At 39.5% G+C, this 15,000-nt stretch overlaps 1 protein-coding gene across 3 annotated transcripts in view; it reads right to left on the reverse strand.

Annotated features, from left to right (window-relative positions):
• Positions 1–9,015: 9,015 nt before the first annotated feature.
• Positions 9,016–15,000, reverse strand: part of LMO4 (LIM domain only 4) — a 16,825-nt gene continuing 10,840 nt past the window's right edge. For all 3 annotated transcript variants that reach the window (XM_029946979.1, XM_029946981.1, XM_029946980.1), the window contains 3 exons: positions 14,905–15,000; positions 14,365–14,520; positions 9,016–9,814 (listed from right to left, as the gene is read on the reverse strand). The exon at positions 14,905–15,000 is cut by the window's right edge and continues 1 nt beyond it. In XM_029946979.1, coding sequence (XP_029802839.1) covers positions 9,806–9,814; positions 14,365–14,520; positions 14,905–15,000 — 261 coding nt within the window. In that variant the 3' untranslated portion in view covers positions 9,016–9,805. The remainder of the gene's footprint in view (positions 9,815–14,364; positions 14,521–14,904) is intronic.

Consider the following 15,000-nt stretch of genomic DNA (forward strand, 5'->3'; position numbering starts at 1 on the left):
TTCTCCAAGTCCCTCCTCCCACAACTGCAAATGTATGAGTAGTAACAGCTTCCTCGAGCTATGTGCTGAGGATGACTTACAAAAGGAACTCATGGCCCGTACAGAATTGTTTAATAAGTGTTCGTTTCTTTCCTGAGCTACCTTCCACCACCATTTGGTCTAAGTTTATGGAATTCCAAATGTTGTGTAACATTTGCCTAACAAAAGCATTATTACCTTGCTTCCAAAAATTACATAACTGAAAACTTATAACCACACAAAAATCCGCACACAGATAATTATAGAGGCTTTATTCATCATTGCTGAAGCTTGGAAGCAACCAAGATGTCCTTCAGTAGGGGAATGGATAAATAAACCATGGTCCGTCCAGACAATGGAATATTATTCACTGCTAAAAGGGAAAGAGCTATCAAGCCTTAAAAACACAGAGAGGAACTTGAAATGTGTGTTACTAAGAAAAGAACCAATCTGAAAAGGCTACCGACTATATGATTCCAACTACTTGATGTTCTGGAAAAGGTAACACTGTGGAGACAATGAAAGATCAGTGATTGCTGGGGTTTGTGGGGGAAGGGAGGGATGAACAGACAGAGCACAGAGGATTTTCAGGGTGGTAAAAATACTCTGTATGATACCATAATGGTGAATGCGTGTCATTATACATTTGTCCAAACTCATAGACGGTACACCAAGAGTGAACCATAATGTAAGCTATGGACTGTGGGTGATTATGATGTGTCACTGGAGGCTCATCAGTTGTAACAAATGTACCACTTTGGTGGGGGATGTGAGTAAAGGAAGAGGCTGTGCACGTGTGAGGACATGGAGGAATCTCTGAACCTTCCTCTCAACTTTCCTGTGAACCTAAAACTGCTCAAAAAATATTTTTTAAAGAAATAAAAGAATTACATATTATATTCTAAACCAAAAATAAATGATTCGTGTGATGCATTGTTTTGAATTCATCTACATTATTTATTATTCCCCCTCATTTGAGAAGACAGGCAAGAGTTAGCTATAATACTTTTCAAAGGAAATTGAAGACCGTATAATTAACCCTTAAATGGGAGAGGTGACTACATTTTCCATTGTTTCAGTGCTTACAAGCCAAAAGAGTACTCCATCCTCAGAACATGAAGCCCTTTTACCTTCAAATAACTCATCTAATGTGCCAGCAAATATAGCTGTTATTAATAACTTCCTATTTAACAGATAGGCAAGACGAGGTAGCAAGATTAATGATTGGCCCATGGCTAATATTCGATTGGAAAGACAAAAATAATCATAGGTTCCCTCTGACTTCCCTTCAGGACTAGAATTAAATTCCAAGTGTTTCCTGATTCCCAGTTTGGTGCTGACTTCACAATACAGGGCAATATGTTCTCTATTACATGCTTTAAGATAAAAGGCATGAGTGCCTTCGTCCTAAAAAGCACAAAGCACAAATATCCCGTCATTAATTTTCATAGCATTCCTCTTGAGACAACAGTGAGTATCGCCTCCCCTTGGCTGATGCAGGAACCAAAGCTAAAGGAGATAACACAAGATGCCCACAGATACCCAAGGAATTAAACAAAAAAGCCCAGAATTACCTAGTTTTAGAATGAAATTGGACCACACACCTTTTGGAAGGCACACAGTTCTAAATAAGTCTCTAGGAATGTGGAAAAATCAAAGAACCCATTTTGGGGGGGAGTTGAAGGGATGGGGGTAGTTTCATAGAATGTTTAGTAGCAACCCTGGGCAGGTTGGTAGTGTTTGGGGAAATATTTTTTTAACTTAGTCACCCAATTCTCATCAAACCCAACCAACCAACTGCCTAACCCCATTTTGTTTTGAAAAATAATGTCACAAATCTGTCCAGAGCTGGATAAAATGTACAGTAATGAGTTCATTAACATGCCATCTGCATGCAAAATAAGGGATTCCAGAGGCAGAGTCCTTTGGTGGGCCTGTTGGAAATCAAAATCTGGACTAAAAAGAATATAAAGTACAACTTAGGGAGAAAAATATTACAGTTACACCTTTGCTTGGCTTATAGCAAAGACTCTGGCTTTCAAGAGTAACAAAGCCAGCCAAAATCTTTTCCCCACTCTAAAAAAAATTTTTTTTTCTAAAACACATTTTACTACTTAAAGAGGGTTTAAAAAAAAATTGCTTACAGCATGAGGTAACTGATGGAGTTGGTGAATTACACCCATCCCGGGAAGAAAGACCTAGCTCAAAGCCTCAGTGTCAGAAATCCATTTAGGATCCCCTGTCCTTTGAAAATCAAGCCTGTTTATCTGCCTGATTCACTCAGTAACAAATCAAAAAACTCAAACCTGCCCCTCCATCTCTTCCAGGCCCCACTGCTCCACTTCACTCAGAGAAGGGAAGGATTAGGTTTCCAGGGGCTGTCGCTTTAACAAACCAGAGGCAGTGTTTCTTGCCACAGTGGTACCCCAAACTTCATCAAGAACATTGGAGTCTGCTTTTATTCTGTTTCCATTTTCATTTCACCTCAGCGCTCCCTGACACACCTGTGAAGTGTCACCAAATGCTCTATCACATCAACTCAAAAACTGCCAACGCTGCTAATGTCTGAAACCTCCCGATGTCACAGCCTCACACAGGCCTGCAGTACACAGGCACACAGCCCGAGTTTCACCACGCACAGTAACAGCACCCGGTATGGGCAGGGCAGAAGTTCCCGTTGGCAGTGGTGAAATAAACAAAACCACATACAAGGGATGGGCGTGGGGCGGCTGTTTGGGGAGCCCGTTCTTCCCCATCTGCAGCGAGAGGCTCCAGCCCCTCCGTCTTCCCATGAAGCACGATTTGTGTAAGCAAGTATTCCTTCCATTCTCCCTACTCCCTTTTCCTCATGATAGAAATTTGCCCATAGCCTAGAATTTAAAGGGAAATACTTAATCTACTACAAATTCTGTAAACATCGATGCCCACTTCCTGCCAACAACAAAACACCAACAAAAAAACTATCTGATAAACACTGTGCCGGCTACTGCTTGCACTGGTTATGAATCTTTGGGTTTGGATGGCGCCTGCTGAAAACCTGGAGTGTATGCTGGTTTTCAGTCTCCCTATAGACAGTAGCGGACCTACGCGGTTGAGTGCATGGGTCTTGCAGCCTCGCTACCTGGTGCAAATCCTGCCTACGCCTCTGTGACGTTACCAGACTAAACTTACTGATTTTATGGGCCTGGGTCATAACGTGGTGTGGGTCATAACGTACACATAACAAATAGTATCTTGTTCTTTACAATCGATATTCTGTAGTTTTTAATCGATTGTTCCCTGGTCTATGTATATTTCTCAGGTCCTTACGCCTAATGAGGATGTATGTATATCCATCCGTGTCCAGTGAGAATGGTAATTTAGTCTTCTGACTGGAAAAAACACATATTGGCTAACTTAAGTCTCATTTTGCACACAGCAAAATAAAAGATTAAAAGAAAACCTGCAGAGTCCCTGGGCTGAGATACTCCATGAAATAACATAGACACTATGGGCTTTGAGCGCCGGTACTGTGGCACCAAAATGCACTAGTCGGGAACCCAAGCCAAAAAAAAAAGGTATTTTTTTGCTTAGCCGTTAGATCAACATCAAAATAACTTTATTATCTTGAGTAGAAATTTTTATTTTATTAAGTTGAGTATAAGCTTTTTCCCTTAGCTATGTTTTCTCTTTGTAATGAAGGCAGCTTGGATTTAATGGTGTGTGATAGCAATTTATTTACAAATTTTGATATCTTTCTGGATTCTAGCAATTAATGGGAAAATAGTACAGCCAACAACATCTTAAAACTCAGCTCAGAATCCTATTTGAATGTAATTAAAGGTATAATCTGTTCCATCTAAATACTTCAGTGGTCTCCAAACTTAAAACATCACATATGAATATTAGTTCTTTCACGATAGATCTATCAGCTTTGCACACCATGCTAGAACGTGTAAAAATCTTCTTTAAAAATTGTGTGTATATTACCTCTTTTATACTTATAAAAGTAGATGTTACTTTGATAGAACTGAATTCATTGAGACCCCTTATTTGCCACAAATATTAGCTCAGACTTAAGACATAGTTCATCCAAACGTTTTAAACACACCACTTACTAATTTGTATGGGATGTAGTTAGAGGACAGGCATCCATTTTGCTTTCTGAACTAATATTATTACTAAAGGCTTGCTCTTTTTCCTCAGCAACAACTTGTAGGCAGAGTTGTTAACCAATGTTACTTAATTACTCGTTATGAAGGAGTTGAGATTTGTCAAAACTGAAAAGAAATTTCTTTTGAGAGTGAGGCTAAAAAATGCAAGCAACCTAAATGAGTTGGCATTCCAGGTTGGATACGGGTAGAATGCAATACTTCAGTTTTTTAAGGGAAGACAAAAAGCCTTCTTATGGCTCATAGAATAAACTGTATCATTGTTGTAGCCTAACAATTTATAAAGCAAATAAATGTACCAAATTGAACCAGGGTTCAAACAGCAGCCCTGGCAACTTTGGTACTTACGGATGGTGCCCAACCATGCTGGAGTCTGAGGCGTAAGAAAAGAGAATACCGATCCTGCCTTTATTTAAAATTGTGATATTTCGTTCATCACGGATAGTTTTGCATTAATTTTATATTTAAAAAACGTTGCACTATGACATTATCCTGATTACTGATTTTCTGGCATGCCCTTAAGTTCTGCACCCAAAGAGAGCACATGTTCCCTTCACTCTCGTCCTTGACCTCCTTACAAAGTCACCTCCCTGAAACTTCATGACCCCATCTGGAAAAACGAGGAGGCAATAATCAAGATTACTGTAAGGACTGAGATAGTGTGTGTAAGAACTTGTTCATTGTACATGTGAACATGTGAATACATTTACAAAGCACTCTACAACTCCAAGATGAAGTTATTGTATTACACATTCTATTTAAAGATGTAAGGTTTATGGAAAGTGGAAGTCCCATGATTGATGACAAAAATCTCCCCGAGGCCTTAGAGGAATATGCAGTATTTAAGACACCCATTGCTACCTAACCTTATTTAAATAAAGAAGAAGGTATACAACTGCAGCCCAAGCAAGCAATTTCCTTTCCAGCTTTCATAATTAATCTTCATTTGTAAATTCAGTTTGTCTTCAGATTTTCTTTCAGTTCCTAAATGCATTCAATTCAACACAAATGAAATATTAATTTAGGAAGAAACTGTTTTCCTCTTAAAAAAACAAAATCGCAGCTCAAACAACACAGGCGAAAGCCCACAAATAGATGCACTGCACATGAAAATGATCTGTGAAAAAGTTGCGGACGTAAACCTCTTGATTCAAGGTAGGGGGAACTTTCTAGGCCGAAGGAAGGTGAGACGCCTCATGTTCTCATCAGCTAATGATTGTGTCCAAGCTGGTTAGAATTCAGTGCTAATTGCAGTTTAAAACACCACCTCTAAAATCCTCTCCTCTCTCAGGATCTTACATCAATGTTTCGCATTTTCAATAAAACCTTTTGCACTTCACCTTTTTTACTCAACAAATCCTGAACTTTAGATGGGCTGGAAGAATCCGGTTCGGAGGCTTTCCTTTCCCCGGCAGGTTTCGGTCCAGTGGAGGGGATGCCAGCAGCAGGGAAAGGCTGTCCTGCCCTGCTTCTGAGGGGAGAGAGACGACTAAAATGTGCATTTTGGTGGCTAACCTCAGGCTTGTCCATTCTAACTGAGTCATTAAACAACTTTCTAGTGTCATTCAAAGAACTTATAACAGAATCAATTGATTTTCATCCTCTGCTTTATTAGTTGTGATTTAGGAAATAGAATGGCCCTGTTTACACAGCTGTAACATGTCAGGACCTGCAGTACATTATTGGCTCGAGGCCTCCGAGTTACAGTCCATTCTCAGCAGAATCAATCTGAACTCGCAAACATTCCCTCTAGGAAACATGCACATATCTACCAGCATAAAGCACTTCTTGTACAACTGAAAATAGTGTTCACTCGAGGTACGTTGCAAGTTCACCTTCCAAAAATCGGCCCTGACTTGTCATTGCTCTCAGCATGTTCACAATGGGAGCAGAGGGCTACAAATGCCTCTTAACTAGATACCCAACATGGGTGAATGTGTTACACTTTGCTGCTAGTCGGGTCTCAGACTCTCCAAGTGGGAGTTGTTGGCTGTTTAACATGCGTTCAGAGCACTGCCAATCTAAAATGGCTGCTCAGTAATACTTTAATTGCAGTTTCATGGAAACAAATTGCTATTTAACTGCAATAAGCATTTCTGTGACTTGGCTGGACTGACAATAGGTGAGTCTTGGGAACAAAGTGACAAGTAACATCAACTTGCAAAGGCTCTGTGTCTCCAACCGCCTCTCAAAGGCACCAGCACCCAGGAGACAATTCACAGGTGAAGGAGTCTATGGACAACTTCTTCTTTATTTAAATACAACTATTTAGGCTACAGCGAAACTCTTTACTAGTGCCTTGATATGTAGCTCTTGGACTCACTGTTGTATAATTTATTGGCCCTAAGAAAATATTTTATATAAATAGTAGTACACATTAGAATCTCACTATATTGACATTTAAAGCCATTTAATTTAAGAGCTTCATTTCAGGTGATTAGTTGTTTCAAATATCAGTGTTAATAAGAGCAAAAGAAAAAATTTAAATACAGTTAATAGTAAGAGGATGACAATTTCACAGGCTTCATTTTGGTGTGACAGGTTTCTCATTTTGTATTTTATAAGACACTACAGTCTGTGTTAAACTATTTCCTAATAAATCATGAAGAGCTGGAAACAGTTCCTTGTGCCAAACGATTTGGTTTGGAAAAGCTTCATCCGGGCTCTCCTGCCTTTGGGGATGTATAAATCTAACTAGGCAGATAGGTTAAAAACAAAAAACAAAAAACACCCAAAACATTAAGCCCTTTCAGAGGACAATCTTTTTACAAAATTGTTTCATTAGCAAGAGTGACAATTTGCATGATTGAGACATTTATATGTATCATAAACATTTTTTTTATCAGGAGTTCAGCAGGGCTCAGTAACATTTGCTTTTATTTAATTGCACTTGCTTGTAGGGATTGGGGGCCATCTTGCTTTATGATGTGGTTAATATTAAATAAGGCCTTTCAGAAGAACGGAGCATATTTCACTAACATCACAAACGCAATGGAGGAGAGGTGAACAAGCTCGTGTTTTTTTCTTCTCCTCCTAAGCCACGTTGGGGCTGGGGGAGGAACACAATCACTGCTCACATCAGAATAAACCTGAGTGTTTTTAGGAGCTTTCTATCCACACAGAGCATCCCCATTAGAGCCGGATTTTATTGTTTGAAATGCCTCTGGTTTCAAGGAAGTGTTTTACCTAAAGCAAGACTACTACTTAAATATGTTCTATTGTATATTCATAGCTCCATTAGTCCTTCTCCAATTTAGCACATCAAAGAGAAGGCTTCATCACTTGCATGTGGATTATACTAACATGAGTGACATTTGTAATCTTATAGGTCTGCAACTTAAGAAATGCTTTTAGAAGCTCGTTATTAAATATGCCGCGGTGCTTGAGGAGCCAGCCATATAATAGTTCATTTAAAGTCTTTAATGACCTGAGCCCTCCACATCACCAAATGCCACACTGTATTACTCACTACAAGTTATTAACTATCCCCTTTGAATTTCTGCACGATACGGGACATGAGTGCTCACGCCAAAAAGAATAGAGAGGATGCTTGCGTTCTTATTAACACTCTCCCTTTCTATGTTGAAGAGTCCACGTTCCTTTCAAGTAGCTTAAAGGAAGAAAAAAATTGTAAGAACGAGAACCAGTTCCTAGAAATTCCCCCCAAGGATTTAACTAAAAACAGATACTGTTACGTCGGTGATTTTGTTCATTTTTTTTCCTTGCATTTTCTCTTCATAAAGCTCTAATAGAACTATTCACTTTAACACTCTACGTTTAAATTCTCCTTCAGGAGGTTTGCAGTTTGAGCAACTGACTCTTCCTCCTGGCCTGGATGGAGTCTATGAAAGGAGAAGATCCCAAAGGGAAACTGACAGCTGGTTGAGACGTACTGAACTAGACCTCTCTCCATCACCTGTTCTGAGAGGTCTACCTTGGGAGCTTTTTGGGAACAAGAGAAAATAAAACAAATGCCATTTTTAGGAAGACTATTTAAAGTCGTATAAACACACCTGGTTTTATGGACCTGTGATACAAACTGTCCTGGAGATTTGCTCACAAACCTGGTGCTGCAGCCTCTTTGGTCGTTCCGAATATGGCCCACCGGCCCACCAAGTCCTTGGCCTACGCACGCTTTCCACAGGGCGCCACTGCAGACAGTGCTAGTTCTGGGCAGCTAGCAACTAAGTATCTCAAGATGACTACTAAGTGAAATCCAAATCCTACCCCAAACATGTGGAAAGGCAGAGCAGCAGAGGAGCGTGAGAGCAAAACAAAATCAACAAATCATGCAGCGGACCACAGGAGTCTAAAAGCTCACCAGGAAATGGCTGCTTCACCCACTGAAGACGCCTGGGTCCCTGACCACTAACGAAACTTCAGGTATAGTTTAGAAATGCTATTTGCTTCAGAAGCTATAAACTTGGTTAAGAGAACAAGATGGTTACGCCACATTCTTTAACATGCTTTTCATCACTGCCCAAGGCTTTCCTATTGAGAAAAAGGAATCAACGAAACAGCTAAAGAGTCAAACAAGTATTTATACATAAACACAAAAGATTCACTGTATAGGAGAAGTGTAATGAGGTGCTTAAGTTACCAGAATATTCTGAACTTATATAAAAAAAAAACTCCATTAGAAACATTGCTTTGTTAAGTTACTTGAAAACTTAACAAAGTTAAGTAATTTGAAAAAAAACCTTATTGGCCCAGAGCTAAAGAAACACACACACCACCTCCCTTGACCCCAAAGATTTAAAGTGAAGTTGGCATCAAACAAACAAACAAAACCTACTAAATTTTTCCAAAATACAATGAAGAGAAAAAGCAGTGTTTAAATCCAAACTCCATTGAATTTTTCTTTTAAGTTTTTATTATTTAAATACACCATACTAGAGCAAATGTCTCTGAAAATATCACAAATAAAAGATTTTTTTCTTCATTCAGCAAATTAGAAGTAGGGGGAAATTTCTACACAGTAGCTGCTATGAGCCTGATTTTTTTTCCAATTTTTTTCCTTTTTTTCTTTCTTTTTTTCTTTTCTTTGCCATGGAAGTAGCAACATTAGGACAAGAACACTTACATGCATACATACATTGTATTTTACAGAGATACAATAAAAGTGTTTGTGATAGAATATCACAAAAGCCACATCTCTTTCTTTTATCTCAAGTTCAGTTTTGATTGAAACACATTTCCTTACAACACTTAAATATACAAAGAGCAAATAGAATGTTGTTAAGGTAAAACACAGGGTACAAACTCTGGCCAGTGCCCTGCTAATTGTTAATGAGGGTAGAAAGCAGATTTGAATGCTTCTTTTAATTAGCTTCATTAGTCATTTCCCTCCTCCCAAGCTCCCTCCCCCCCTAAAGATGTCCTCCGGTGGATCTTTTTTCATTTTCTCTACAGTCTCCCCATTAGCCCAGGTTCATGGAGTCCTTAATGTTCATATTCAGTCATTTTAATACACCAATAAATGCGGGAAGGGCAATCAAGACTAAAGAAGGTGCAATGGCATGGAGCTGGCACTGGTGCTAGCTACAAAGGTGACTTGTCTACTGAAGACACATGGGATCCACCTGTGATGAACAAAATCTGAGATGAAGGCACGCATTCTGCATTACTCTGACCTTTTAGCAGACCTGCAAGAAATAAAAACGGGCATCTTAGCTAAAAGGCTAAATTTGAGATATTAAACTCAAACATGACTGCTTTTGTCTTCTCTACATCCACTAATCTTCTTTTATTAGATTACTTTCCAACTGTGACTTGATGGAGGCTTTCTACGCTGCTTACTTCGGCAGCGAAGAACTAAAGCATAACATTTTCTGCAGTTTCCCTGGCAGAGAAAATGAAACAATAAATGGACTTTCAGAAAGTTTCTGGTGTAAAGTTCAACAGTGAATTGCAGAACTCTCTCAAAAGCAACTTTCTTTCTAAACAGAATGAATGACAACACCTTGCCTGGTGGTAGTTATCTTCAGGGCACCTTCGGAGCCCAGTCCTCCCCAAGGAAGTTTTGGGCTAATCTGCTCAACTGCAGAACCTTCGGCAAAGTTACTCTGGGCCTCAGTTTCCTCATCTTTAAATTGGGACAAGAAGGCTGTTAACAAGGATTACATCATATATATGAAACACTTTCAATAGTGCCTGGCACATAAGAAAAGCTCAACAAATATCAGTATTTATTATTCTGATATCCCCACATGATGTCTATTCATCCATGTCCTTCTCAACTGAAAGGTATGTGTTTGCATGCGTGTGCATATCTATATATACAGACAGATCTAGATATAGGTTAGGTATATGCATATACATACGGGCACATAACATACAAATATTCAGATACCACTTTTCCCTTCATCTGCTATGTCACTTAATATTGCATAAATATTGTAAATAAATGAATCAGACATGTAATGTGTTAATGACTTGTGCTCAATTAAAAAACATAGTTCAATGGAAGTCTAACTTTAATGTCTAAGTTAGAAATGATAATCCACACGGTCGTCAAATACAATCTGTTTGCAATTACCAAAATGAAATAATATATATTAGGTTTTTATGGTTTTTAAATGACATTTTGAGCTTCCCAGGAAGTTCTTGTTTCACCCTTTCCCTAACTTACTAAAAGCCTGAAGTCTATTAGAAACTGCAACCCCCCACTTCCAAGCTAATTAAAGTGGTGGAGGCTTAATTCCCCGGAGTGGAAGCTCAGTGTGAGAAAGGTAATTTGTCTGTCCAGAACAAAGATGCGGCAGCAGCCAGCGAGCATATTTAATAAATGAGCATCAAATGTCCTCTACGATGGACACACACAACACCAATTATGTAACTACGGGGACTGCGAAGTGATATGTAAACTACAACACTTGCTAAATTTTCCTCCAGCTGAAGAGATGCAAGCTCTTATTTTACTGAAAAGCACAGATAATTCTAGATGGAATCGCCACTCTTAAGTGGAAGAAAGAATTCCAGAGCAGGCAAAAATTAGCCAAAAAAAAAAAAAAATCAGCCACAATTTCTGATTGTATTTACATAACTCTCTAGAAGAAAATGTTCTCCTGAGGCTGGCCAAGCCTCCTTTAAATGGTAAAGGCTACAAAACGTTGTAGATCCTGAACACCACTGGTCGGAGATTTCAGTCAAGACACTATAAGATTTATAAGCCTAAAATTATTTTTCTTAGAATATACCGAAGCCAATGATGCAGAACAACTAAACTGCACATCCCCGACACTGGCAACAAATTTCAGGAAAATAAAAGTTTAAAGGGACCAGAAGACGGGGACCTATACTTTCTATACAATTAGCTGCCTTTGAAGAAGGGGTGTACAAGTAATCAACTCATTACTTTTAAGCCAGAGGATGCTTGGGTATATTTATTATGCATCATGCACTAAAAACGTAATTGGTTCTGTGAAGAGAAGGAAAACGGCCAAAATTAATGTCCAATTTTCCCTACCAAAAATACAGAGAATGAGGAGAGAGAAGGAAATAATAAAATGGAGCGGTCATTTCTCCCTATCTCCTCTCCTCCAGAAAAGAAACACCACAGGGTTTGGGAAAATAATTTTAAAGCATTCTCTAGGTCCAAAAAGCAGTTTATGTTGTATCAGGAAGTGTGTTTTCATTACCTCTTTCCCCCTTGCCCTCTCATTAATAGATCTCCCTGGACCACATTCGGCTTGCCCCAAACCTTTATTTACAAAAACTACCTTGTGAATTGACTGTGCTCATGGTGAGCTGGGCACCGAGGGTGAATATGTGAGACATTTATGCCAACAGGGAAATGTCCTTAATTAACATCATCCCCAAAACACAGCTTCGTACCAATGTCTGACAAGAACATATCCTTAAGTTATACTTCCCTATGCCTTTTAAGAGCAATTAATTTTTGATGGCCACCTGTCTATTTTTGGCTTCCAACATGAAGGAAATATGTACTAGTTGGTTCTTACTGGTGCCCTAGCACATCCTGTGACCCAAAACGAACATCTTCCCTCTCCCACCCTGAAAAAGGTGTGGTAAACAGAAGACCGGTCTACATGCCATCTTGTAAACACGTACACCAAACCTTTCTCCAGCCTCGCTCCCTAGTTCCTCTCAATTTACGTTACCTTGTACCCAACACGATAGTGCCGTGACACCCTGCTCCTATTTCTCACGTGCCCTTTTGCACGACACGTTTTCCGCCTTGCCTCCACATCCTTGAATTCTCCCGATGCACGTTGGTTAAGCTGCAACAATCGTCTTTTCTACTTTTTTAAAGATATGGTGTAAAACCAGCAACCAACTTAAGATGTAATTTGCAGAAAAAGTAGGCTTTTCACGTGGGAGGGGATGGGGTAGGGAGCCACCATTTTCTTCCTAACACATTTCTTCCTCTTCTTAAAACTTTGCTTTGGCTCTCAAGTATAACTGCAAATGGCTTTGCCTCTAAATTGAAAGGGGGTCTCAGAACCCTTGCATTACTCATCCACCGTTCTTCACCCTGCCCCACAGACGCACTTCATTACAATGCAAACCATCAAAATCTAGGTATTTACGTGCGCTGGCATTCCTTAAAGAGGCTTGACATGCCTCATCAATGGTGACTGATTAATTTGCAAGAAGAAATTAAACTTCTATGCTTAAAACGGTATTCTAGGTAGCTTTCCATATCAGTGAGTCAAAGAAAAACGTCCAGATTCTTATGTAATTAGCACTTACTTAATAAAGAAATAGAAAATACATTTCAACTTACCCATAAATTTGAGTAAGGGAAAATGATAAAAATCAACATGAAAATACGGCAGTGTAACTTTAAATGGCTAAAAGTTTTCAAATATTAGTCATTTTCCCCACACACAGCATTAAGAAATGCATTACAGAAGACAAAGAAGCCTAATATTTTTTCCTGAGACTTTTGAAGCTTGCTAAATTCCTATTTGCAGATAAATGTTGTGGGGTTTTTTTTTTTTTGTGATCCTTACAACAGACATTAATGAAGTTCCTATTGTAAATCCATAAAGAATTACCAAGTGAAGTGTGCACTTTTTGTTTCAATGCAATAACTCAGTGCTGTGTGATTGCCTGGGTTAATGATGAAAAAGTCAAACATACTATCAGAGCTGATGGAAAAATCTATCACCAATCTGAAATTAAAATTCATCTGTGGTCAATAAGATTTAATATCCATGCAAGTGGCGCTGTAAAGAGTAAATGAATCAATGTCATCAATACATAATCAGTATGAAATATGATGTGAATAAAATTATGCGCACGAGTCATACATTTCACTCTTTTCTGGGCCAGTGTGGAATGAACAGTCTCTTAACTGAAGGTTGACAGTAATTGTTACAAATTAGGCACAGCAGTTATCAAAATGCACTCACTTGCATAGCTATAGGACTTATTAAGGAGATTAAAATAAATCTAAAACTATCCAGTATTGGTGGGGGGGGCGGGGGGGCTGGACAACTGTTGATCGCCATTTTTTTCTGAAGTGATTGGAACAACTATATAAGATTTCCTCACTTTTAGCTCTGGTCCAAAAACTTTCCAGTTGTGGGTCAAGAATCCAGATACATTATCTTCAATGGAGCTATTAGTGGCCCAAAGTGATTAGCAAGGTCCTAGAACTGTGTTTTAAAAGTCATACCTTATCCAAATTTTATGGGACTGCCAATCAACAAAAACGCCCTCCTCTGAAACTACAGAATGTTTGTAAAACCGCTTTTCTCAAAATGAACGCACTGTAAACTGGGTTTGGAAGGCAGGTGTTCAGATTGCCACTATGACTGCAGAAATCATTCTTTCGTGACAAAGACATTTATCCCCTTTTCCTACCATAAATGTTTCTAATTTTCCTCCCACAATAACCTATTCACATCGTATTTCTGAATCTCAAAACCGTCAAGTGGAATAAACAGCCGGTTGTGCGGAAGTTTTATGTTTTGACTGCATGTGAAAATCCTCTGTTCAACACTGGGGAAGCTACAGATAGAACGAAAAGTCAGGATCTTTCTTGAGGACAACAGAGTCACAATTTAATAAACCGCCACTCCTATTTCTGAATCCTGTACGTATGAGGAGGTCTATGTTTCTCTGAAAGGGCACACAAAGACACGACCACCAAGGAGAACTCCCTTGAAGGTTGAACCTTCCAACTCGCTCTAATAAAGCTTATTAGCAACTGCTAGGTATTCACCTTCTGGTCTGGCAGTAGTGGATTGCTCTGAAGTGAATTCAAATGGCCATTGATGAGAGCTGTAGGTCTATCATGTTCACAAAATAAACTGCCATTGATGTAGTGAAACCGATCTCCCGGGACCAGGCGATTCCGGCAGGTAGAGCATGTAAAACACTGAAAGGGAAAAGCAAACCCACTGAAAACAAGTACAAATTAAGTCTTTTTTCTGTCACAAGTTTCTAAACCGCTCTTAAGCAAGTATCTGTCAAGTACACGGCCACTTAGGGTTTAGTATTTTTCTTCCTTCAACAGGGGTCTGGAAAACAGGGAGCCAAATCGCCGTACACTGGATCGGGCTAAAGGGGGAAAGGATGGGCTTCGGGGGTGTGCAGGGGTGGGGGGCAGCCAGCACGTAACGACCACGGCGAGGCTCCAACTTCAGTAGATCCCTTTAGTGTCTGCAGCTGGAGGACAGAGTTCACACTAAGGAGAAAGGCTTTGTCTCCACGAGGAAAGGGAGGGTTCTTTTCAAAGGAGTGGAGGGGGAGCAAACGCTACCTTAAGATGATACACATTGCCTTGGGCCCTCATGACGAGCTCGCTCGCTGGGATCGACTGTCCGCAAGCGCTGCAGGCACCACTGTTCCCAAATAA

This window comes from Suricata suricatta, chromosome 8 (genome assembly GCF_006229205.1).
Source record: "Suricata suricatta isolate VVHF042 chromosome 8, meerkat_22Aug2017_6uvM2_HiC, whole genome shotgun sequence".
NCBI lineage: Eukaryota > Metazoa > Chordata > Mammalia > Carnivora > Herpestidae > Suricata > Suricata suricatta.